A 25352-nucleotide genomic window follows, 5' to 3' on the forward strand; every position below is an offset into this window, starting at 1 on the left:
GAACAGGTATGAAGCTACTGCAATCATCCAGGTCTGGACAAGGCTGATAGCAGGCGGAAGTAAAAAGAAGGGAGATTTGATAAGATTTGTGCGTGGCTTGGATAGAAGGTATGATACAGAAGCATCAGGGATATCGCTATACTACTTGTATGGTTTCCTCCACTACTAAAATCCTGGAGGTATATTTAAGTTATAGTCGTCAACATGTTTTACCTATATCCTAGCTCCCTCCACTTCCCAAAAACTCTTACCATCTTTTGTTGATTTTGTGGCAAGCACCCCACAGTCAATAACACGCACATCCGCATAAGGTCTGCTTGCAGCATCTGTTTTCAGATTTTCAATCTGTTCGATTACTTCAAAACCAGAAATAACTAATCCAAAGACAACATGAACCCTGTCACAATACAAATTCAGGAAAGAATTGGTTTGATGACGATTAAGCCATAAGTAGTAATCAAAACTGCTATAAATGATGTGTCTATAGACCTTTAAATAAAAGCAAAGTGTTTGATGAATGAAACAACTAGAAGGGAATTAGAACTTGAAATCTGCTTTATAAAAGGAAAAAACAACAATTATTCAAACTGGGCCTCAGTTTTCTGCCTAAACAATATTTCTTAACTATTTTATGGTAAAGAGTCTGAGAACAGTCAGATTGCTCTTGATACTCAGAAACTATTGCTACAGGTTCACTCGAGCGCACGACTGGGAGTCTACCCATGTGCCCAGATAAAGACCCCATTCAGTGACATGACAGCTATGAGTTCTCAGGACTGACCAACCTGTGATCCTTAAGAAGGGGCTTGGCTATGAGATTAACCCAGAGATCAAGAGCACCCCCTTGAGGTTCACCCATGATCCAACCTGTATTGGACTGACCACCCAAACAACTCCCCAAGGTAATAAAATATCACTCTTACCCATCCAGGTGTGGAGCAGGTTTTGTGGTACTGTGTAATAAACATCAACACAAAGAAGATGGCGAAAACCAGGTGTTCAGGTGAACAGAGCAGAAGGGTTTAAAGCACAACATGTAGAGAACAAAGAGGTAAAGATAAAAAGATAAGGAAAAAGTTAAATGTGGTATACATCTAAACTTAAAAACCTTACAAACATCAATAGTAGCCATTTTACTGGTTAAAAAAAAATCACTCAAGATTATAACAAATTACAAAGTTGTATTTATTTCTCCAATATGAAGACTACTCTTATACATATGTATGAAACAGCTTTGAAATAGCATAAAAATACATTAAAGTTACTCTCGAATCCAAAACAAAAGCAAACACAAACTCAAAATTTATCAAGATAATTAAAGAGAATAAAAAGCACTATCATTAGCCCTAAGGAAAGAAAAGTGTGATCAATACCTGGCCCCCACACCTAAATGAGTTCTTCTATTTGTTATTTCTCATACTGAGTCAGTCTGCATCTTTTAAGTAGGCAGATGGAGGTAAGCCTCAGGAGTCCTGTTTCCAGAACTTCCTGCCCCTCCCACCTAAGGTGAAGCTCTGCCACTCAAAGCAACTCTGAAAACACAATAGGGAGCAAACTTTCCCTCTGTTAACACTTCTGACAGCAAGTGAGTAATGATGGGTGGTAACATTATAGACACTTTACATTTCTATGGCCCACAAAATGCCCAACCTGCTTCTTCAACAGTCACAAACTGGCAGACAGTCATTCTTGGGAAGCCTATGGGGTACATTTATTTTGTTAAGACATTTTGAACCCAAACTGGTTGTTTCCCACAGCATTTTCACAAATCTTCACACTATGTGAATTGCAGTGAAAAAATTCAAAAGCAGAAAACTAGACTCAGAAGTATGTACTACAAAAATTTGAGTTTATAAGAATGAGAAATAGAAGAATTTGAGAAAGGACACTGCATATCAGGCCATAGTTAAAGCAGTCAATTGTGCTAGGATCTCCCATATTACATGTAACTCAACAAAACACAATTTTAACCTTCACAACAATGTTAAAAATCATTATTCTATGAGGAATGGTAACATTTATACTTACATTAAGAATATTCAGTTCTGTAAAAGCACTACAGAATTTAATTTTAAAAATTGTCAATTTAAGAAGTTCCAGAATTTTAAAAGCAATCTTGAGTTTTAAAACCACAAAGTCTCAAATTCTCCTTAGAAGACTGAGAAGTTGTAATTCAAGCTGATATAATAGTAAAAAATGAGTAAAAACAGAAGAAAGAAAAAAAGACAGAAAATCTGGAAAGCAGGTGAGGAACTAATGCTCAAATAATTAAACTAGCATCCAGAAACTACTTTGGATAATAACCTTAAAATGGAAATGTGCTTCCCATATATGTAAAACGTTACCAAAGCACGCTTATGACAGGAAGAAATTAGTACATATGCTAGACAGTGATCCCATTGTATGAAAGATGTAAGAGGTAAAATTTGTAAAGGAAAAAATGTCCTACAATGTTATGGGATCGATTTCAAATACGTAGCAGTGAAAACAAGGAGTAGTTTATTGATTAGTTATATTCCTCCTCCTTCCTTGATCCTGTCTCTCAAACTCTCAGGTCTTTTTGGGAAAAGCCTACAAATTTTTTTAAAATGCACAGAACCCCATTCAGTTTGCCACACTGGCTAACAGAGTCTGGTAAAAACCACCTTATGGCAAATCTTTGGAGCAAATGGTGAAATGAAAACACTCTAGCTAACCCCAGTGAAATAGCAACATACTACTTGAGACTCAATTTGAGGACGGAATTGCTAGCTTTATGACAGATTCCAGTTTTGTTTTGAATTCAAATGACAACTGAAGACAAAAAAAACTTGGTCCTTTACTGCAATAGTGAAGAAAACAAATGAAGACAAGAACAATTATTTCAGGGACAAACTTCAGCTGGACTGCTGTGCCTAAACTTGTGTGAATAATTAAGTCCATCGCTTGCACCCACAATTCAGGAGGCAGAAATACAAATGTATACTTAAATCAGGTTAGACTACATATTAAGAATACTGAAAGTATCTTAACAAAGAAGCCCCTCAGGATTCTCAGCCTACATTGCAGGAGTAGAAATAACAGTGTAAAGCAGGCAGACTGGCACTAGGCTAACACCAGACATGGATAAACAGAGGACACTGCCAAATGGGCAGGGAGAAATGATATACTTGGTCCAAGCTACTCAATCCCACTCAACCAGACAAAGAGATCTCATCCCTCCAACTCTTAATTGTACTGATCTTTCAAAACTATACAGTGGTAAAGACCCATGCAGTGGTGACACTCAGTACGTTCAGACCTTAAGGCCAGAGGCTACCGTAAATATGTAAGTTTATACATACTTATGAAAACATACCTAAAGGAGAAAGAACCACAAAGAACATTTCAAATTATAAAAGCTTTCAATATTTTCACAATTCCATTTTCTCCTGTCACTTAGACACTGATTTTCCAGTTTCCTCCACCCCCTGAACACACTTTAAAAATATATGCATGAGGATTCATTTAAACTTTGTAAATTCCAAAAACTGAAAAGTGTCACTATTACTCCAAAAAACAATCTGCATTATTATACCATTATCAAAGAAGATTTTGGCCTTATACAGAAATTAACAGTTCTGTACTGAAATGCAATCTAAACCATTATATATAATACACCCTCTTTCCCGCCCTCCCCCAGAAGAGGTGTGGAAACAAGCCACCGAAATTATACTTCCCAGGATTAACCACCAACAATAAAACACACTTGTTTTACATGTATTGCTGCCATAAATCAAGCAGAAAGTTTTTCTTAAAATGGTTCAATGCACATAACAACAGGATTAAAGAGATAAAGGCAAAGAAAGAAAAAGAGAGCCTTAGAGTAATGAGACATTACCTTTGGAGCGCACGGTGTAACACTCTTTCTGTAAATTTTACACAAAAATGGCAAGAAATAAATTGTAATACACTTTTAAGACAAGACTGAATCTATGTTTTAATATCAATATAACTTTGAAATTAAATATTTTCAAGTTTTATGCAAAGCAAGAAAGCTTTTTTAAAATGGAGGGCTCTAAATTTTCTTTCACATAGGATATGTATGTAGAGACGAACTATGCTTAAGAAAAACACTGTGGTGAAAGTGGGAATCTGCTCAGAGCCTTAATACTGTAACACTGGAGTGTGAGTAACCAAACATTATATTTCGCTTTGCAAATCCTACAAACTACCTAAGTCAACCAACATCTTTCTCAAAAAGAGAGTAATGTATCCTGAGTACATACGTGAATGTAAAAATCTGAATGCCCAGGAGCAGTTACTACCAGTGGAAAGCAAAAATTTCAATGAAAAGAACTGAGTTAAGAGAAATCAAAACAAAATTTCAGGGAACTTTCTCTCTTTTTAGTAATTCACTGCAAGTAGTAAAAAATCTTTCATGTTTCTACATTTGAAATCTTTTTTTCATCACACACAACAGACCACAATCAGGAATAAGTGAGCAAAGTTTGTACTATAATTTCTGTTTACTGCCTTCCATATACTTCTGTAGTTAAGTCCCTGAAAATAATAATAATAATAATAATGAAACAATAAAGCAGCATAACTAGAATTTTAAGGATCTTCTCAAAGTATAAAAAGGCAAGAGAGATGAAAGTATAAAGTATGCTGTCAAATTTTGGCCATGATACTTGCTTTTTCCTGCCTAATCTCTGATTTTCCCCATTGTAAAAAAATTTTTTTCAAAAAATACAGTCTAAACAACTTTAACTCTATTAAAATTTAAACATATCAAATATACTCAGACCAAAATCCATATTATATATAGTGGACAAAATTCTTTATAAAGGTTTCAGACTATTAAATCTTAAAATATTTAAAAACAAGCTTTAATTTCTTATAAAGGCATTGATACATGAATTACTGTCAAAAAGAATATAATGTTTCAAATAATGTGGTATTTTCAATGAATGTTGTAAAAAAAAAAAAAAGAGACTCCAGGTGTCAAGTAGTATGAACATAAAGATAACCTATTTCTGTCCATGTAGCCTTGAACAAGCAATTTTTTCCTTCAACTCCTGAAACTACCACACCATACGGAAGAGGCACCAAATTATATAAAGAGACACAGTTTGTGTAAAGACCATGGAAACTAATCAAGCCATGTTACAGAGCTCTCCCTGTGTGTTCCAAAAGTCACCAAATAGCTTTCAAAAATTCAGCACAAATGTTAACATAATACACATCAAACACTACTAGATACAAAATTCCTTCCAGGTTGCTAATACATATGTCATATAAACACTAAGTGATACTGAGACTGGATGTCAAAGGTGACACCCTGATAGAGAACTTGGTTTATGGTTAAGTTTCATCAATATCTTTGTTGATGAAAAATCTTGCAATTGTATACATAAAGATACTACCCCTAAAAAAGGAAGGAAATACTAGAACCTCCCGGTTATTGACACTTCCTAGCATTTCTTCTCATACAGATTCATGAATATGTGGAGGGAAAATGCATTTCTGCCCAAATTTATTTTTGCTAGCCCAAATGGCAACACAGCTTTAAAAACCCTTAACACCAAACCACTCTTCACCTCCCCTTGCTTTGCTCTGAAACGATAAACAGTTCTCTCCCACTCAGATGAGCAGCCATTTCCAAGTCCGGTTAGAACATATCCTGGAACTACTTTGTATTTTCCTCCCATAGTCCTATTTATACCTGTTAACGCTTTTTGCTTGAAGTTTTACTTTTCTACGTTATCTTGTTTTCTTAAATTTTTATCATTATCATGACCAGTGACAGTGACCAACGACAGAGACTGTTCTCCAAAGCTCTGCAGGTCTTTCTAATCCATGGCTGTACATACTGTTCGCACAGATCAAGCAAAGGGAGACAAATGTCACCACTACGTCAATGTTCTGTTTGCAGCTGATGAAGACTGCTGCCTAATTTAGGCAAATGAGCCTGAAGCTTCTTTGCAGCACCTTTCAGACTGATGGAAATTAGGCAATTACAACTACTTCCCTTTAGGCAAGATGATGTTTGCACACAAATCATTCCACATATTCAGAAACTGAGGATCAACCTACAAAACACTTTCTTCCCTTTATGTCCAAATTTTCATGCCAAAATGTTTACTTTATCTTTGAGAATGGGATAGATACTTAGTTTTGCAAAACTAACTGAGGGTAAACAGCAAATAAAACCAGAACCAACGTCTCCTGATAGCTATAACAGTAGCTCTAACCCAAGAAATCATTGTTTAATACAAAACTATAAACCACCTAATCCTTCTAATGACTACTTCACCAAATATCTTCTTTATCTTTTCGATGAATGTATAGTACAACAATGAAAATTAGAGAATTAACAGACTGTTACAGCCAAAGGAAAAGAAACCCGTTTCCCTGTGTGTCCAAGGAAAAGGTTGGACGAGATGATCTTGAAATCCTTTTCCACCTTAAGACTTTATAATTCTATAGCTTTTATTATGGTTTCTTCCTAGTGTTTGGCCTCTAAAAATAAATAATAAAAAGAACAAAATGACTAAATACTGAGTTAACTTGGTTACTACTTGGTTACTACTTTGGTTCCAGGTCTTCGAATTCCTTCAAAAATACCTCAACATGAACAAACCATTATTTCCTTAGTGATTCATGGGGACAATGCCATCTATCACTTCTGCCATGTTTCTTGAGCAGTACTATTTAAAAAAAAAAAATAGCAGGCCCCCCAAAACAAAATCATTTTGACTAATACAGTAGTAGATATAAGCAGTTACTGCAAAATTACGAATAGCTTTATAGTAGAAAATCTGATTTTTATTATATACAGAATTGTTCCATCCAAAGAAAGCAATATATGCACAATTAACGTCTAATAAAAATGATGTATGCCTTAGGAAGGGGAAGTTTTAAATGCGTCAGTAATGAAGACAATAGTTATTGCACACGAAGCACAAAAATCTTTGAGGAATATTTTGCAAATACACTAATAGCACCAAATTTACTCCTTAGGAATTACAAAGTAGTAAATTTAGAATATGAACTACAAATACAATTTTGCAAGGATGTATTAAAAGTCCTTATTAAGCCTGTAAAACCGGAACTATAAAGGCACTTCTTGGTGTTTTACCACCCATTATCACACTACCCTTTCCTGCCTGGAATGCAAAGAGTTGTTTGAGACGCCCCAGGCAGAGCTGTGGTGAGAGGGAGAAGCGCAGCACCACCCTCGGGCGGCCGACAGCTCTGCCACCGCCAGCCCTGGCAGCCCCAGCTTTTAGAGTGCTTAGCTGAGATCACAGACACAGCTTGAAGATAGTACATTATACTTTTTCACTACTTCCAACTCCAAAAGGATTTGGGCTTGCAAGACAGAAATTTTCAAAGATTTTTCTTTTTATGGGCCGTCATCTCCATTTTCCCTTTCTACAAAAGCAAGGCAGTGTTTTGTTCAGAAAGGTGAATGTTAGTTTTATTTTATCCTTCAACCCGTGGGAAACCGGTACTTTCAGCCAGCATAAAAAAAGCACATGCCACAAAAATATCTTCCAAAGAAAAAAAAAAAAAAAGAGGTAAGGATTTTTTTTTTATGTACAAAAACACTAAATTACTTCCAAGATTGCTTTTAACTGCAAACTGATTTCCAGAAGTAAATTTCAAACTAAAAGCAGAAAATTTTCTTTCAACACAAGTTCACAATGATTTTAGTGCCATCTACAGTTAATCATGAAAACAAAGCTTAAAATTTTTAATCCTAATTCATGGATGTTAAAATTTTCATTTGGCATTAATTGCCAAAAATAGCAGTCCAATGTAAAATTAAACTATGGAGAAACAGCAATGGCCATAGTTCTGTTTGATACTAAGCATTCCTACAAAAGACTTAAGCAAATACTAAATAACATAGAAACAAAATAAAATTTTTGAAAGGAGAACCTCCTCATATACTGGATGGTAATTAATGTATGTACCTGCAGCAGTTTTTACTCTTAACATTTGATTAAACAAGCTAATTCGTATGTAACAATGGGAAGAAGCTGCTGCTACCTGATAAATTTTAATGTACTGACATAAAAAAAGTAAATCTAAAAGAAACTTTAGAGCCCTCAGATGGTAGCTTCTTGACCAATGAATTTCATTAGTTTATCATGTTCACAGTTCAGATAAGCTTAAAAATGGAAATGGGAAACCTCAATCAAAGAGTAAATAGTTTTATATTAAATTACTATAAAAGAAGTTTTTCAAAATATTTCCCACTACTTTTTTTTTTTGGCCCTTAAGAAGTTTAAGGAAAGAAAAATACTCTAGTATAGAAGTATTAATAACTACTGCTCTATGGGATCAAAACATGATCTAGGAACAAATGTTTTCCATCTTCCTTTTTTCCTGCACAACTCCAAACACTGTCATCTTCCATTAGCTTTCCATTTTTTAGGACATTCTTAGGAACAGAATGCCCCTTATCTGAACTTTATCAGATCATGTTGGAAATCTATTTTGCAGACAAATTTAAAATGTGAGATTTTACATGAATAATTTACTTCTTTAAAGACAGGGAAGCGCCATTCATACTCGTCCATTCGGAAAGATGACAAGAACTTTCTCTGACAAACCATGAATAAAATACTTCTCCGACATATATAGTACAACTATAGAGATTTACTTCCAATCAAAAGCATTAAACTTCATGCTAGCCAATTACCTTTCCTATTTTAAATCCTGGGATTATAATAAAAATAGGCTTTAGAGTAGCTTTAGATAAGAATATAACTAAAAGTATGCCAGAGGTCTTTCAGATGAGAAAAAGTACGGTTTTGGTTGTGCCTGTATGTACATGAAAAGGTGCTTGTTTTTTTAAAAAGCAAATTTAGGGGCACCTGAGTGGCTCAGTTGGTTGAGTGACTGCCTTTGGCTCAGGTCAAGATCCCAAGACCCTGGGATCGAACCCCACATCAGGCTCCCTGCTCTGCAGGGGAGCCTGCTTCTCCCTCTCCCTCTGCCTAACGCTCCCCCTGCTTGTGCCCTCTCTGTCAAATAAAGAAAATCTTAAAAATAAAATAAAAATAAAAAATAAAAAAAGTAAAAAGCAAATTTAGCATTCTAAAGTTTCCTCCTGAGTGCTAATCTCATAAATTTTGGTGGTAATGACAGCAATACTGGGTTAATTCAATTATGCACAGAGCTCTCAAAAGATTTAAGTTCTTTACAATGCTGATGCAACAGCAAAGTCACTCATCTCTGTGCGGTATCAGAAAATAGTATCTCTCAAATTAGCTCAAAGAGCAACAATAAGAGAAAAAGCAACCACACAATGGTTTACTCAAAACAACTTGTTCTCCAGGCCAAGGGCACATCTAGTCCTAGTCTCTGAACAATTTTTAAATGCTGATCAACAGTTTATGTTCCAATCTAGTTTTGGTAAACTGAGCCCCCAAATTTGTTAAGTCAAAGCCAATTTATTTTCTTAAGATGACAACATACTTCGAAAATAATGTACATCTTCAAGTTACACCTTTTAAGTACCATTCTTCAAATGGAGGATATATGCTGAACGCTGAGGCGGTTGTTAGAGCTTACCAGTTTCTGTAACGTTAGAAATTAATAACAAAGTCCAATTTGACAGAATTCTAGCATTTAAACTTGGTTTAACTATACCATCTTTCTCATGAACAGCGCTTCTCTGTTTAAGAATAGCTCATCTCTGAATTATGCCTACTCACATGAAAAACTGGGAACCATTGGTATGTTTCCCTCGATTTGCCATTGACAAAAGGAACGCTCTGTCATGTTTGAGAATAAAGTTTTCATCTGTTTGAAGAAAACACAAATTCGTCAGTCTCCAATTATAAGCCACTTTTAAAAGTGTAATGTTCACAGTAATAAATAGAAAGCAAGGATGAAATTCCTCTTCTGGTCAGTAAAGATACTTGTCTGAATATTTAGAAAAAAATTTTTTTAACTAATCAAATAACAAAAGCATTTTAGACCAAAAATACTACTTAAAGCCTTGAGGAAAAGAACATATATTTAATGCTTTATACAAACAGCCTTAGAACAGTCACTTTTAGTAATAACATACTTTGGCTAAATAATATGTAAACTATTAACTTTCAGGGAAAACCAGTAAAGAGATTTTAGAAAAATCTCTACGGTAAAGCTCATTTTCTTCAACTTTCCAATTATCTTGCTTAACACACTCTTATTGGGAGAAGTTTAATAATCTTATGTGCTTAATTTCTACATGGTAAACTTATTCAACTATATTGAAGCTAGACTATGAGAGCAAAAACCAATAAGTTACATAGATTAACCTGTAAGGATGTACATAAATTAAATCAAGTATACAGACTCCTAACAGATAGGATAACAAATTATCTAAGGAGGAAAGTCCCATAAAAACAAGAACTTAAAAGGCAAAATATAATTTTAAGATACACAAGTATCTGCCACAGGGAACAACCACAATAAAGTGGCCTATGACATTAGTTTCAAATTGCTACAAGCGGATAGAACCAGCTAACGAGCTGCTTCCTACTGGTTCAAAGGAAAAACTGTTATAAAGATCACTCAGAGATGATTTTAATTCCAGCAGAAATATCCTCAAAACTAATTTAAATTTCCTTGTAACATTCATACAAACAAGTCTTTCTTTAGAACAAACAGAAACATAGAAAACTTTAAAAAATGATTACCTTGGGAACAGGCTTCTGAAAAAGAGTAGTAATCCATTTTTCCCCAAAAGAAATATAAAAGACTATTATAACACTGAAGCTATCATGGCATTAAATCTAGTAAGATTGGATCCCATTATAAATCTCTGCAACTGACTTTTCTAAGGCTTTTTGGGGCAAGTGCAATAGTTAGATTTATGCAAATACTACTACTGTAGGAATAAAACACAATCATATAGTTCTAGTATACAAAAGAAAACATACAAACCTTTGAGAAAGTAGGAAATACCAACTTTTATTCAAAGAAACTGCTTGGTTTAGGGGGAAAAAAACACGACTAGATTTTTTTTCTCTGATGTAGAACTAATAACCCATTGGGAAAAGAAAAAAGATACAGATGCATGTATGAAATAGTATACAGAATTTTCCAAGTCTTCAAGCAATATAAGAAATCCAGCCACAACCTAACCCAGGCTGTCCATAAATTTATTAGGAAGGGTGCAAGGGAACAGAATTGGAGTTTGTGTTACTGAGCTTCGTTCTCTTACCTTTTCATTTTGCAAAAGACCACATTCTCTATAAACAAAAGAATATGTTGACAGTTTTAGGCAGGAAGATAGGAGTTTTCATGTATATAGTTGCCTAACCTCCATGCTGAAAGTCATGTTTAACCATAAAGTTAGCCTTAATTAATCTTGTCAATTAAAAGTTACATATTATAATATAATTTATCCCCAAGTTCATGCAAATAAAGTATTTTCATGCAGCATTAGTTTCATGCAAAAAGTGAACTATAAGTAAACCTCTCCTCATTAAAAGTACATGATCAAATTTGCTTTAATATCAGAACTGAAACAAAGGACTATAAAATATTAAGCCTTACCTTTAAAATAGCCACCATAAATTGATTCTCCACCTTTTCCATTACCTGCGAATAATGAGCTACATTAAATTATAATGAAAATTAAAAATATATTAATACATATAAATTACTTTTTATGCTTTCAATTTGCTAAAGCTAACACCTTGTAATTGCTATAATCAAAATTCCACAAATCCTCAATTAACTTCATCTTTTTCTTTTTTTTTTTTTAAAGATTTTATTTACTTATTTGACAGAGAGAGAAGCAGCCAGCGAGAGAAGGAACACAAGCAGGGGGAGTGGGAGAGGAAGAAGCAGGCTCCCAGCGGAGGAACCCGATGTGAGACTCAAACCCAGGACTCTGGGATCACACCGTGGGCCGAAGGCAGATGCCCAACAACTGAGCCACCAGGCGCCCCTCATCTTGAAAATAAAAGTCCAAAAAAAGCCCACTCCTATTATAATAAATACTATTAAAAATTATCTCCATAACCCATTTATTTCAAAAAGTAATCACACCAACAAAATTCAGGAAGAATAAAAATAATCCAAATCTACTTGGCATTCATTGTAAGGGAATTCACCAACTATTTTTAATATTATTATTAAAAGTACATAAAAACAAAATAAAATGTCTTAGTATTTTGCTTTTCATACATTCTTGCTCTACACATCTACTGACCACTTAATATTTACATCATACTGTGACACAGTATTTATAATTAATATATAATGAGATAACTTAAGAAACTGATTGATGGAGTTATTAAAAGCTTAACTTTTAGCTCTACCTTCGCTGAAGTCCCCACCCTGAATCATGAAGTTTTTAACCACACGATGGAATGTAGAACCTTTGTAACATAACTTCTTCCCAGTTGTTTTCCCAAGGCCTTTCTCTCCTGGAAAAAAAAGAAGTGAAATTTAGCTACAAACATCTGTCCAGGAAAGAATCATCCAATTAGTCCTTTGTGAAGTCCCTCCTGTGTGCTGGCACTGTAAGATACAAAACATAGGGCAACGAGGTGACAACACACAAACTAAATATCAAGCAGCATATAAATGTTAAATTGTGAGGCACAGACTCTACATAGGAGAAAAGAAGGATTAGAAATGGTTATCACTCCAGTACAACAGGGCAATCAAGGAGTTGGTGCAAAGATCGTGTATGTATTTAAGTGTATCCAAGCATGGACTTAAAAAATTTAATTTGGTATTTTAAAATAACATTACAGACGTTTTTCCTATTTTTTTCTACTTTTAAAAAATATAAATCCAATTAAAGATAACAAAGAACAACCACATTATGTTTTGTCTATCTTCTAATCCTAAATTTCTTGTGAATATAGAATGCTAAATTTGTTCAAAACACCGGAATTTAGAATTTATGAACTACAATATTTAGAGATGACTTCATTACACACAGTAGTACTTTCTTTTTTACTTTTAAGACTATTTCTTTGTCTTCTCTACCCTTTAAGAAATGCTTTCCTGATTTCGTATCAGTGAAAACAGTATTTTTTAGTGTGCTAAACTCATTTTACAGCCAGTCACTTTTTACGGAACACACCTACTCTGTAAAGCAAGAAAAAACTATAAGCCATGACTTCTCATTGGAAATAATTTAATAATTCACTTACCTGAGCATAGGCAAAGGAAGTTTTTGCATGTTTTTGGACAAATGTCTGAGAAGAGCTGAAACATAATGCGACCAACTGTAATAAAACACATAAAAAAAGGTAAGCAAGATGATTAAATATGCCACATTCTATATAGGAGAAATAAAATAAATAGAATTAACAAACTGAAAGGTCCATTTTTGTAATTTAACTTTTCAGAAGACTTAACAGGAAAAAATTTAACCGAGCAATACCAGCTAACGAGAATTCCACTCTATTTGTTAGTGTTAGAATTCACAGGCAGCCTAAGTGGTTTCAGCCCTAAAACTAGGATTTTAAGCATCTTGTGAAGGGGCTTTACATTATTAGATCCCCTTTTAGTGTAGTTGCCTACCTGAACACTACTGATTTGCTTTAAAATATTCTCAATATTGCATGGTGCACTGGGTGTTATACACAACTAATGAATCATCGAGCCTTACATCGGAAACCGGGGATGTACTGTATGGTGACTAACATAATATAATAAAAAATCATTAAAAAAAATAAAATAAAATATTCTCAATAGTTGTCTAATGTCTATGCTTGAGTCCCTCCAGTGATGAGAGCACATCATATCACAAGACAGTGACTGTGGCCCGTACTGTCAGAAGAAAGTTCTTCTGTCTTCTATATCTAGCTTTCTACCTTTATGCAAGAACTATTTAGAGCCGACCTCTCGAACTGCCACTCACAACTAAAACTAACATCCTATTCCCTGAGAGAGCATAAACAGAATAGGTTATGGCTCCTAAAAAATACCAAAGACTCACAAAACAGACAAAAAACATACAATACACAGGAAATGATAAGGAGCAGGCCTACAAATTTGATTTAACTATGCCACAGAAAAATGCTTCACAAACTTTTTGGCCTCAGGACTCCTTCCAACTCTTAAAAATTATTGAGCTTTTACAATGTGGGTTATATCTATTGCTATTTACTGTATTATAAATTAAAACTCAGAAATTTTTAAAACACAAGGATATAAAGCACACGTTCTATCAGATGTCAGAGTGGTGACATCATTACATATTGTGTAATCTCTGGAAAACTCGACTTGTGAATGAGAGTACAACAGCAAATTTTATTATTACAAAAGTAGTCTTGACTTTGCAGACCTCACGAAAGACTCTCAATAAAGTAAAAGATGATATTCTGATTTACAATCACTTTCCTGAGTCCCCTTTCCCTTTATTCTATAGAATCTTTTCCATTATGAATGAACATTTCTATTTACTCAAAGGGACTTATAAATAAATCAAAATTAACTGTGGACCCAATATAAGTCATTTTCAGCACAGACACAAACTGATTTGATTTACTCTTTATCACTAAGAACTGAATTTATTCTTGGCCATGTCAGTCAGTTCCTCTGAGGACAAAACAAAGCTACAAAGCTACTACATAACAGACATCCTTAAGGGATAAAAAGTGGAAGAATGGCATCATATAACACTTTCCTGTGTCATTCTGTCTATAGCTTCAATGGAGCCAAATTTTAAAGCAATTTCAAAATGTTCTAGCTGACCTTTATGTCTAAAGGAATGAAGAAAAAGATAGGAAATTAGAATTTTAAAGATTTTATTTGAGAGAGAGAAAGAGAGAGAGAGAGAGAGAGCGACCGAGCACGTACGGGGGGGGGGGGGGGAGAGGAGGGGGAGAGGGAGTTAATCTCAAGCAGACTCCCCTGTTGAGTGCAGAGCCCAACTCTGGCTGGTCCCACAACCCACGAGATCATGACCTGAGTCAAAATCAAGAGTCAGACACCCAACCAACTGAGCCACTGAGGTGCCCCCAAGAAATCAGAATTTTTAAAAATTCATATAATAACAGTAACGTAACCACTATGTATTTACATGGAAATATTTTACCAGTGTGACAAAAGTATTTTCATCAATCTTCATAAATCCCTGGGAAATGGCTGGCTAGGTTGGTGTCAAGTTCAAAATCATCTAGCTTTGCAGACGAGAACATATTTAGATATTTAGGATCCTTGTAAGATTGTTACTTTTTAAGATAAAAGATATAATTAAAACAATCAAAAACTCAGCCTTCTTCTAAGACTATAGTAACTTCAACATCAAGTTTCTTTTTATCAAAACCTTTAGTGCCTCCAAAAGAAAGCTGATGAAAGTTTCAAATGTTTTTAGTTTCTCCTTTACAGATGATTAGGAGTTATGAAACCTCTAGTGGCATAATACATTTGAAAACAATTAAATGTGATTATATTTCCAGGTTTAATATTCAGAGAGGGATACCAAACGACAATGATGTTTAAAAAAAACCAAAAACCCACTCACCTCTAATATCTTACCTTCTAACTAGGTGAAGAAAAAAAATTTGTACTGACTGACTTCTCAGTCTCATGGGGCAAAGCTTAGAGCAGAGGTTTTGCGTCCTTCATGGCATTATGTTGTTCAGAGTAAAGAAAAAATAGAACAAAACCAAATTGTTTTGGCTTCCATACCATGGTGCAAGGTTTAAAACACTGCCAAAACCAGAAAAATAACTTAAAACTTCATGGAAAGAACAGATTAACCCAATCAGGCTTGCAAGACAAGAGAAAGGCTACAGACATTCAGACATTGGTTGAGAGTGTCTTAATTTAAAACGCCTGTAAATGTTCAATTTGAAGAGTCTAGAAACAAAAGGCAAGGTCAACGTTTTCTATCAGAAAAAAGGAAAACACAAAAAGATGATGATCCCTACCTACAAAGAGGTATACCAGTATTAACTCCCTCCAAATTGAATAAAAAACGTTTATACTGAACACTATAGGATACAGTCCAGCAAATGTATCCAGCAAAAGACCTTGAACTATTAGGATCATTAGCAAGATAAACAAGTTTTCAACAAGTGTCTTTCAATTAAATTGCAATATCATTTTGAAAATCAAAATAGAAAATATTCTGATGTATATAGTCTTTAAAGAAAAAATAAGTCAGCATGGTTCAGAAGATTACTTATCTTTCAAGTGACAGCAGGCATTAACTGTGATTATAAAACATTGAAAAGAAAAGTGTAAACTACAGTTACTTAAGGAAAAGACAGAATAAATTTGCAGAAGAGAAGATTCTCTGGCTCCCAAACTGATGAAAAAATGATTGCGATGGCAATCCCATTTCCCAATAGTAAACGCCTGAGATTTACTATCTCCTGTAATAAGTTAACATGCTCTGCTGATGCCTCTTGAGAAACTGACCCTGCTTTTGAATGAGTAAGATCTCAGAAATACTGTTAACACTACTTATACTTTAGTGAGATTTAGTAATCTGTTAATCAGTCATTATTGTCAACAATATTATCTTAAAATACACTGCTCTATAAAACTAAAATCAGAAATTGGTTTACAGGGGCGCCTGGGTGGCACAGCGGTTAAGCGTCTGCCTTCGGCTCAGGGCGTGATCCCGGCGTTATGGGATCAAGCCCCACATCAGGCTCCTCGGCTATGAGCCTGCTTCTTCCTCTCCCACTCCCCCTGCTTGTGTTCCCTCTCTCTCTGGCTGTCTCTATCTCTGTCGAATAAATAAATAAAATCTTTAAAAAAAAAAAAAAAGAAACTGGTTTACATAAGCATTAGATTGTATAAGCATCAGTTCCCTCTCTCTCTGGCTGTCTCTATCTCTGTCGAATAAATAAATAAAATCTTTAAAAAAAAAAAAAAAGAAACTGGTTTACATAAGCATTAGATTGTATAAGCATCAGTATGGTGTTTGTAGTGCAAAAAATATACGATTAAGGACAAAAATGACAGAGCAACAATGGCATCTGACTTTAATCCCAACATACCGAAATGCAGATCCTTCAAGATAGCCAAGACAGGGGAACGATACTGAGATTACTCACTGGCTACAGAAAGAAAAAGCCAAGACACACCTAAGTCATGGTGTAATTCTGATTTGGCCACTAGGTGGCAGGAATAAAATTGGCAAGTACCCAGAATCTGGATAAAACCGAACATCACCTTTCAATAAATTGTTTCTTGTTCTTAGAAACAGTTGCACTGGAATTACAGGTACAGTAGTGAAAAACGAGACATATATCATGGACATAAAAGATATGGTAGTTGGAAAAGTGAGCACTGGTTGGAAAAAAAATTTAGGAAATGGTATACTACAAAGGGCAAAGAGTTATCACATATACAATTACAAGTAAGGGATGAGGATTAAGAACAAAGGTATGAACAGATCATAGTGAGTAGGAAGAGAGCAAAATCTAAGAGGAAATTAAGGAATGGGTGCACCATTTCAACAAAATCAGGCAATTTACCCATGTAACTGAGATCTTCCCCATGTGTCAGGTTGTCCAACGGTATATAAGACACAACGTTTATTTTGGGGAGCTCACAGCTTTGCTGGGAATGACAAATACAAATTCTTAAACAATGTGATGAGCCATCAGTGGTATGAACAAAATGGACTTATATCCACCCTAGGGCCTGACTGATGTGTGTGAGGGCAGAGGGATAGGGACTGTATCTGTTTTATTCACCATTCTAGCCCCACTGATTAGTACAGTGTCTGGTACAGACAAGTACGCAATAAATACTTGAATAAAAATAGGAACACTAAAACCAAATTATTCAAAGACAGAGATTAACAAAATATAAATGAAGGAATACCTAGATATACAGATAAAAAGTATTCATTATATACTAGGAAAAGTTATTACAAGTGGCAGGACATCAAGACATAGCTTAATAAAAGCTATCTTCAGAAGTATTAAAGAAAAGAATCCTTCTAGCATCCAGGCAATAAAATGTCACCTACAGGGAAAAAGAAATTAGGCTGACTTTCTGACGCTTTACATTAGAAACTGGAGACAACAGAACAGTGTCTACCATCTTAAAGGGACTAATAGGCTGTGAACAAAGAATTCCATATATAGCAAAGGAAATACAATAATTAGATTTTATCCTGAAAAATCTATTTGAGGGGCGCCTGAGTGGCTCAGCCGGCTAAACGTCTGCCTTGGACTCAGGTCATGATCCCAGTGTCCTGGGGAGCCGCGCATCAGGCTCCTACTTAGCAAGTTCTCCCTCCCTCCCTTTGCCCCTCCCCCCCAGCCCCCACTCGTGCTCGCTCGCTCTCTCTTGTTCTGCACTCTCTCAAATAAATAAAATCTTTAAAAAAAATCGATTTGAAATATGAACCTGAGATATGACTCAAAGAACTAATGAGAGAAGGCTACTGGGAAAAGAATGGCACTGAGCAGTAAATCCATTACAACACAATTAAACCTAAATAACTATAGTAATTATGGTTACAAAATATAAATGTTACAGCTATTGGGAAACAAAGTATGTATTGGCAATTTTTTTTTGTTATTTTTAAGAACTTTCTAAAAATGTTTTCTTTTGAATAGGCAATGTTCTCATGATCAAAAAATCCAACAGTAGAAAAAAGTGAAGAGTGAGAAAAAGTCTTATTCCCACTTCTGTCAACAGGTAATCACTTTCATTAATTTCATGTGTATGCTTCCAGTCTTTTCACATACACAGGCAAATACTGATATACTCTTATTTTTCTTGTTTTAAAAAGATAGCATAAGTCTGCTTAGACAGATCTTAAAAGTTCTTATTACAAGAAAAAAATGTAACTGAAGTTATCACAAGGAAAAAAATTTAACTGTGTGGTGATGGATATTAACAAGACTTCCTGTGATCATTTTGCAATAAAAATACATACCGAATCATTACGCTGTATACCTGAAACTAAGATGTTATAAGTAAATTTTATCTCAATTTTAAAAGAAATAAAAATAAGCACACTTGATATATGTAGTTCTCATATCGTTCTCTTGTCTAGAATTTTGCCTAGAATTTCTAGAACAGCAGTAAACAGTAGTAAACAATAAAAATAACCACTTCTTGGTTTAAAAAATAGGTAGCATGTTATGCACACTATACTGTACTCTGCTTTACACACTTAAAGAATATATCATGAAGATATATATCACAGTACATTAAAACCAACAAGAGGCGGTGGAACTGGTTAGAAAAAGTCCACTTCCTCATATTTCATAGTGGAAGTCAACAGGTAGAGGAAATGCGGTTTAGGAATACTTAAACATGTAACTCACCCGTAGAACTAAAAATACATTAAACATCTTTCAAATTACTGTGGCAGAGCAACCCACAGTAAAAAAGATATAAAACAAAGAAAAGCAAACAGCAAGAAAACACAAATAAGATTTAAGATATGTAATTTTTTTTTGGCACATAGAGCTTTTCTCATGACAGGTCAATCAACACTCAACTAAGGTATCCTTCAGACAGTACCAGCAACAACGCAAGAGAATTTATTGGCTCATGTAGTTAGTTGACAAGGACATGGGCTGAGATGAGAGAATCAAAGAACGGGATGTCAGAGAATGAGGCCAGATCTTAGAGAGCTGCCAGGTCTCAAAAGGCAAAAGGTTCTGAGTATCATTTCTTTGTCCCAATCAATGCATACAACATTTTCATTAATGATTAGATAAATTAATCACTCAAAAGAAAATAAAAAAGCAGTAAGCAAACCTAGGAAAATATATAAAAAGCTTTTAATGAAAGTACAAGCAGAAATTAATAAATTAGAAAACAAAAGTATCAGACTTGATAAATAAATTCCAAAACTGGCTCTTTTGGAGGGAAAAAGAAAAAAGAAAACCAAAATGTAGGAAAAAGAATTATAGTAAAGTATGGATTACAACTCCATGCTGACAGAGACTAAAAAACAGAGCCAACAAAGAAACTAAAATGTTATTAAGTATCCATCCAAAAGAGCGTTGTTAAATAACTCTTCATATTAAAGTGTAATATTATCTCAACTGTTTCACAGCACAGCAAAAGATGAAAACCTTAACAAACTTTATGAAGCGAATTAAATTGATAACAAAGCCTAAGAAAGATGATATAAAACAACTTTAAAACCCTATATATTGGGGCGCCTGGGTGGCTCAGTCAGTTCAGCGTCTGCCTTCAGCTCAGGTCACGATCCCAGGGTCCTGGGATCGAGCCCTACGCTCTCCCTCTCCCTCTCTGCCCAGTTGTGCTCTCTCTCTCTAAGTAAATAAAATCTTTGAAAAAACAAACAAACAAAAACCCTATCAATCTTTTTTTAAAAGATACTATTAAATGTTAGGAAATCTGGGGTGCCTGGGTGGCTCAGTTGGTTAAGCATCCAACTCTTGGGCCCCTTCCCCTGTAAGTGTGTGCATGCGTGCATACTCTATTAAAATAAATAAATAAAATCTTAAAAAAATAAATACTAGGAAATCTAGTAATTTATTGGAGTTAAGGAAGAACTCTATAAATATCCTAAGACCGAAACCAAAAGACCATTTGATGAAATTAACATTCATCTCTTAACATAAACATAAAAATTCTCAGACACCCTTCAAATCAATAGCCCGCATTATGTTTAATGGTGGAACATTAGCACAGCACTGTCATTAAAGTAAGGAACAAGTTAAAAGTGCTTGTTAGCATCACTACTGTTTACTGCTGTTCTAGAGTAAATTTATCATTATTTGAAAGACATAACTGAAAACCTAAATAACCTAAAAAACAAACTGAAGTATTAACGGAGACATTAAAATTGTTAATATTTATCTTACGATCAATAAGAACTAGTAAAAAAAAGTAACAGTTAAAATCACATTCACAACACCAATAAAAAACATTCTAACTACTTAGCCATAACAGTGCACGACTTATAAAAATTACAAACCTCTGACAGGCATAAAGGCAACCTGAATAAAAAGAGAGACATACCTTGTTCTTAGACAGGAAAACTCAAAATTGTAAATGTGTCCAATTTTCCCTAACGTAACCTATATGCAATTAAAGTCATTTAATTGCAACCTCCCAAAAGTACTGAGATTTCTAGAGAATTTTAACAGAATGATCCCGAAGGTTATCTGAATGAACATGCAATGCCCCTTGCCCCTGGTTCAAACTGAAAATTAAAGACGTTGCTACACTTCACCCTAATTACTTCTGTATATACTCCTAAAGAACAAAGATACTCCCCTACCTAACCCCAATACCATTACCACACCACCTTAATAGTGATTAACACCACAGTCTAATACACAGTCCAAATTCAAATTTACCCAACTGGCTCCACATGCCCTTTACACCTTTTTTTTTTTTTAAGACTTATTTATTTTAGAGAGAGAGAGAGACAAGAGAGAGCACACATGGGGAGACAGCCAAAGGGAGAGGGACAGAGAGAATCCCAAGCAGACTCCCCGCTGCGCGCAGAGCCTAACACAGGGCTCGATCTCACCACCCGGAGATCATGACCTGAGCTGAAATCAAGAGCCAGAGGCTTAACTGCCTATGCCACCAAGGCTCCCCTATACCTCTTTTTTAAATCCAAGAATCTAACCACAGATTATGCACTGATTTGGTTGTCATGCCTTAGTCTCTTTTAATCTACAACAGTCCCCATCTCTATCCCCCCCCCTTTTTTTTGCATCCCATTAGGAATCACAGGTCAGTCTGACACATACTGGTAATGCTGAAATATTTGCCAGATCTCTCAGTTATAAAAGTACTTCCCCTCAACTTTTACATTAATAACTGGAATGACATTTTGAAACTTAAAAGCATACCATGTTCTATACAACAATTCACCCAACGGTTTGGCCACTGATGATCCTTTCCCAAACCAATCATAATGAGGGTTGCAAATGTTTCTTCTAATTTCATCTGTATTTATCCAACATGAATTCTTCTGTTAAGAGCTTCACCCACCCATCCACCCTATGACAGAGTTATTAACAAGACAAAGCCTGGGTCCCTGACATCATCAGCTGGGATCTGCAGACTCGCTGGGAGCCATGTAAGAGAAAACTTCTGTCTTAAATTTAGGTCCCCATTGTTTAGCCTTTATGTTTAGCAACCATCACTTTTATATATTCTAACAAATACAGATGTTTTCATATGATGGTAAACAATATAACCACTAAGAGTGATTATATAACTCATTTATTAAAACAGAAAAAAGTTGAGAACATCCTGTTTAACAGAAAAAGGCAGGACCAGAATAGTATGTAGCATATACTATTTTTAAAAATTGTGTAAGAAGCAGTATACAGAATTAAGATAAAATGTTCAGAAAAAGTTAGTTGTGATTATCTCTGCATGGCAGGATTTTAAGGCAGGTTTAACGTTTTAAATATTGCTGGAATTTTTATAATGAGCATGTACTATTTTTACTAACGATGAAGCCCTTTTCAGCTTAAAATATGCCAAACAGATGCAGCAAGAGTTCAGGTCACACAGTTTAGAACTTGCAAATTAGCTTTACTGATTGTAATATTCCTTTTTTTTCCTAATGTGTCATTCATAAACACTGGCAATCTCCCTCTTAAATCTTACATATTTAAAAAGCCATCTTCAAATTGGTGGTTTGGAATACGGAAAACATTTCTAACAAAAACAATGTTATAAGCGGTGATTAAGTTCTGAGGACAGCCAAGAAAGCCTACCTGATCTTATAATACTGATGTAATTAAGCAAATAACTAAGAGTATTAACTAAAATTCTAGGAAGGGAGAAAGAAGTAAAAGGAGTTTTTCATCCCTTCCTGTATACAATAATGGAAGATACATTTCAAAAATACTTTAAGAATTCCCTACTGCCATATCCAACCTCTTTCCTTTAATAGATGCTCCACTCCCCAGCCAACAAATATCCTAATGCTATCCTACTCAGCACTCCCCTCAAATCTGACCTGCTCTGCAAGGAACTTCACAATACTAAACCGTAGGTTTTGCACAGCAGCCATAGGTATAAAGGATAAGAAAGAAAACCTAGACGCAAGCCCGGGCTTTCACAATTATTAGCTAGATGATCTTGGATCAATTAGTCCCTCTGAGAGTCTCCTCATCTGTAAAATGGGTATAAATCTTACATGATAGTATTTTGTGGACTAAGACACCCTAAAACTGTGTGGTATTCGGACACCTGGGTGGCCCAGTTGGTTAAGTGTCCAACTCTCAATCCCAGCTCTCTGGTCTTCACCTCAGGGTTGTTAAGTTCAAGCCCGAAGTTGGGCTCCACACCGGGCCAGAAGCCTACTTAAAAATAAAACAAAACAAAACAAACATACACACACATATACATATACCAATATTATCATAGCCAAGATTATTACCTGGTTTCAAACACAGTTGGCTATTAATATGACTTATCAAAGGTCACCTATGTAGAAACGAGCAGAGCCAGAACCAGAGCCTGGTCTTCTGAGTCCTCATCCAGTGCTCTTTCCAATATACTCAGCTGTCTTCCCAGGTTCTAACATCACTGACTTCCCCTTGCCCCAAACACAACTCCCAGAGTGGCTCTCCCATCGAGCAATTAAAGAAAGCAGTCTCGCTGCATAAATTCAGGTCATGTATAAAAACAAACCTTCCCAGAAATGACAGCATTCTTTAAAAGGAGATGCTTATTTGCCCAAATTGATCTTATTTACTTCAGTGTAACAGAACTGCAATTGGTATATTAACAGTTAAGTGGAAACTTCCAGGCTCTCTGGGAAAGATGATTGTCTTGTGGCAGAAGCTAGGTACCCTCGGTTTATTCTGCTTTTCACAGTCTCCTTCTTCTACTCCCAGAATCAGACTTCTAAAAAAAACACCAAGTTTTTCAGGTGGTGACAACAGCTAGGTAAGAGCAGGGAGAAAGACACAGAGCTGCAGTTCTGGTCGTTCGCACTGTCTGGATTGTCTGTTTGGATCACTTCCGAACTACTGGCGTCACTGCAGTTTTGCGATGAAAAGATCAGGGTCTTCATATTAATTAAACTACCTATGAGGATCCCTTCTTGGGACATAACTTAGGGACATAACTCCTTCCTTTTCCCCATCATATTAGGTACCCAACCCAAATACAGAGATCTATCCTTTTTAGCCCCTCCACTCACACAAATTACCTAATTAAGAATAAGACATCACTGATTTGTGCAAGTCTGTAAGGACTAGAAACAGGAATCTGATATTTCACTATATAGCAATCTACTTAAGACACAGTCTCTTGGAACACAATGAAACTAAAATAAGGGCCTACCTGTAGCAAGGCTTACAGTCAGGCATGCACAGCTATGGGTTCTGAACACAATTTCTGAGATAATTTTGAAAGCATTACCTCAGTTTTAGATAACTTTGTGAGTCACCCAAGTCTTGCCCTTTTTAGCCTGAGCTTTTTTCTGCCTATTTAAAGAAATCTTTTTAGTTTCCATCTGCTTTTATTCCCAGTAAGAGAAGTGTTTACTGAACACCTGACCATCTGTTTAAGTGCTAAGTTCTACCAAGGATTCAGGCTGAAAGATATATTCTGGGGAGCTTTAAGACCATGTACATGATGTCCAAAACAGAACTGTAAGGAATGGTACTGGACAACTAGTTCATACCACTAACGTCAGTCAGAATTCCCCTGGCAACAACACTGACAGGTAAATACCAACAAAGGTAGAAAAATAACAGAAAAACAGAGGGATTCAATGGGGGGGGGGGTAGGAGGTAGGAGTTAGACAAGGAACAGCCATCTTATGTTAAAGGTAGAAAAAGGAAAAAAAGCTTGTATATTTCACTTGGGGTTTTGAGGAAGAGAAAGGGGAGGGAAAGGAAGGTGCTATGAAGTCAACTTTCTCTTCTCAAAGTCCCCATAAAAATCCATATGTGTCTGCCTTCAAAACCATCCAATCAGGCCTGGTGTTATTATTGGATTCTTTTGGCCCAATATCTAAATGAATGAATGAATGAAAGAAAAAAAGGGAAAGAAACCACACCAAACCCTCTTAAAAACCTGAAACCTTTTTCCTAAATTGTGAACAAAAAGGCTTAATCTACAAAGGTCTAAATAATACCTTAGTATGAAAGCCCTGTGCTCACGTTCATGCACATACAATAATTAAAGCAACTTAAAAAAAATTATGTCAGATACAATGCTAGGTTCTTTACAAATAACAGTCTGCTCTGCAAATAACATGATACCATTTAAAGAAACATTGCATTATCAAAAATCAGATAGAAAAACAACCGTTTCTATGGGAAAACGAGAGTTGGGGGACAAGGGAATTTAAAGGTTGCAGTAAGAATGATCTTTTCGTTAGGGCTCTCACTAACAGAGGCATGTTTTTAGCTATAAGGGTATACTGTAAAACTTCAACATCACTGTGGAAATCCTACAACTGATCA

At 35.3% G+C, this 25352-nt stretch overlaps 1 protein-coding gene across 6 annotated transcripts in view; it reads right to left on the reverse strand.

Moving 5' to 3' along the window:
• Positions 1 to 25352, reverse strand: part of NKTR (natural killer cell triggering receptor) — a 54960-nt gene that overhangs the window by 18861 nt on the left and 10747 nt on the right. For 4 of the 6 annotated variants that reach the window (XM_048216043.2, XM_026496805.4, XM_026496806.4 and 1 more), the window contains exons 3-8: positions 13143 to 13217; positions 12297 to 12404; positions 11527 to 11571; positions 9693 to 9780; positions 924 to 953; positions 252 to 397 (exon numbers count right to left, since the gene is read on the reverse strand). In XM_048216043.2, coding sequence (XP_048072000.1) covers positions 252 to 397; positions 924 to 953; positions 9693 to 9780; positions 11527 to 11571; positions 12297 to 12404; positions 13143 to 13217 — 492 coding nt within the window. Of the gene's footprint in view, positions 1 to 251; positions 398 to 923; positions 954 to 3859; positions 3888 to 9692; positions 9781 to 11191; positions 11220 to 11526; positions 11572 to 12296; positions 12405 to 13142; positions 13218 to 25352 lie in introns of those variants that run through there. The other 2 variants (XM_057316065.1, XM_026496809.4) reach the window with 2 other exon arrangements.

Source organism: Ursus arctos, unplaced genomic scaffold (assembly GCF_023065955.2).
Source record: "Ursus arctos isolate Adak ecotype North America unplaced genomic scaffold, UrsArc2.0 scaffold_20, whole genome shotgun sequence".
In the NCBI taxonomy this organism is placed as follows: domain Eukaryota; kingdom Metazoa; phylum Chordata; class Mammalia; order Carnivora; family Ursidae; genus Ursus; species Ursus arctos.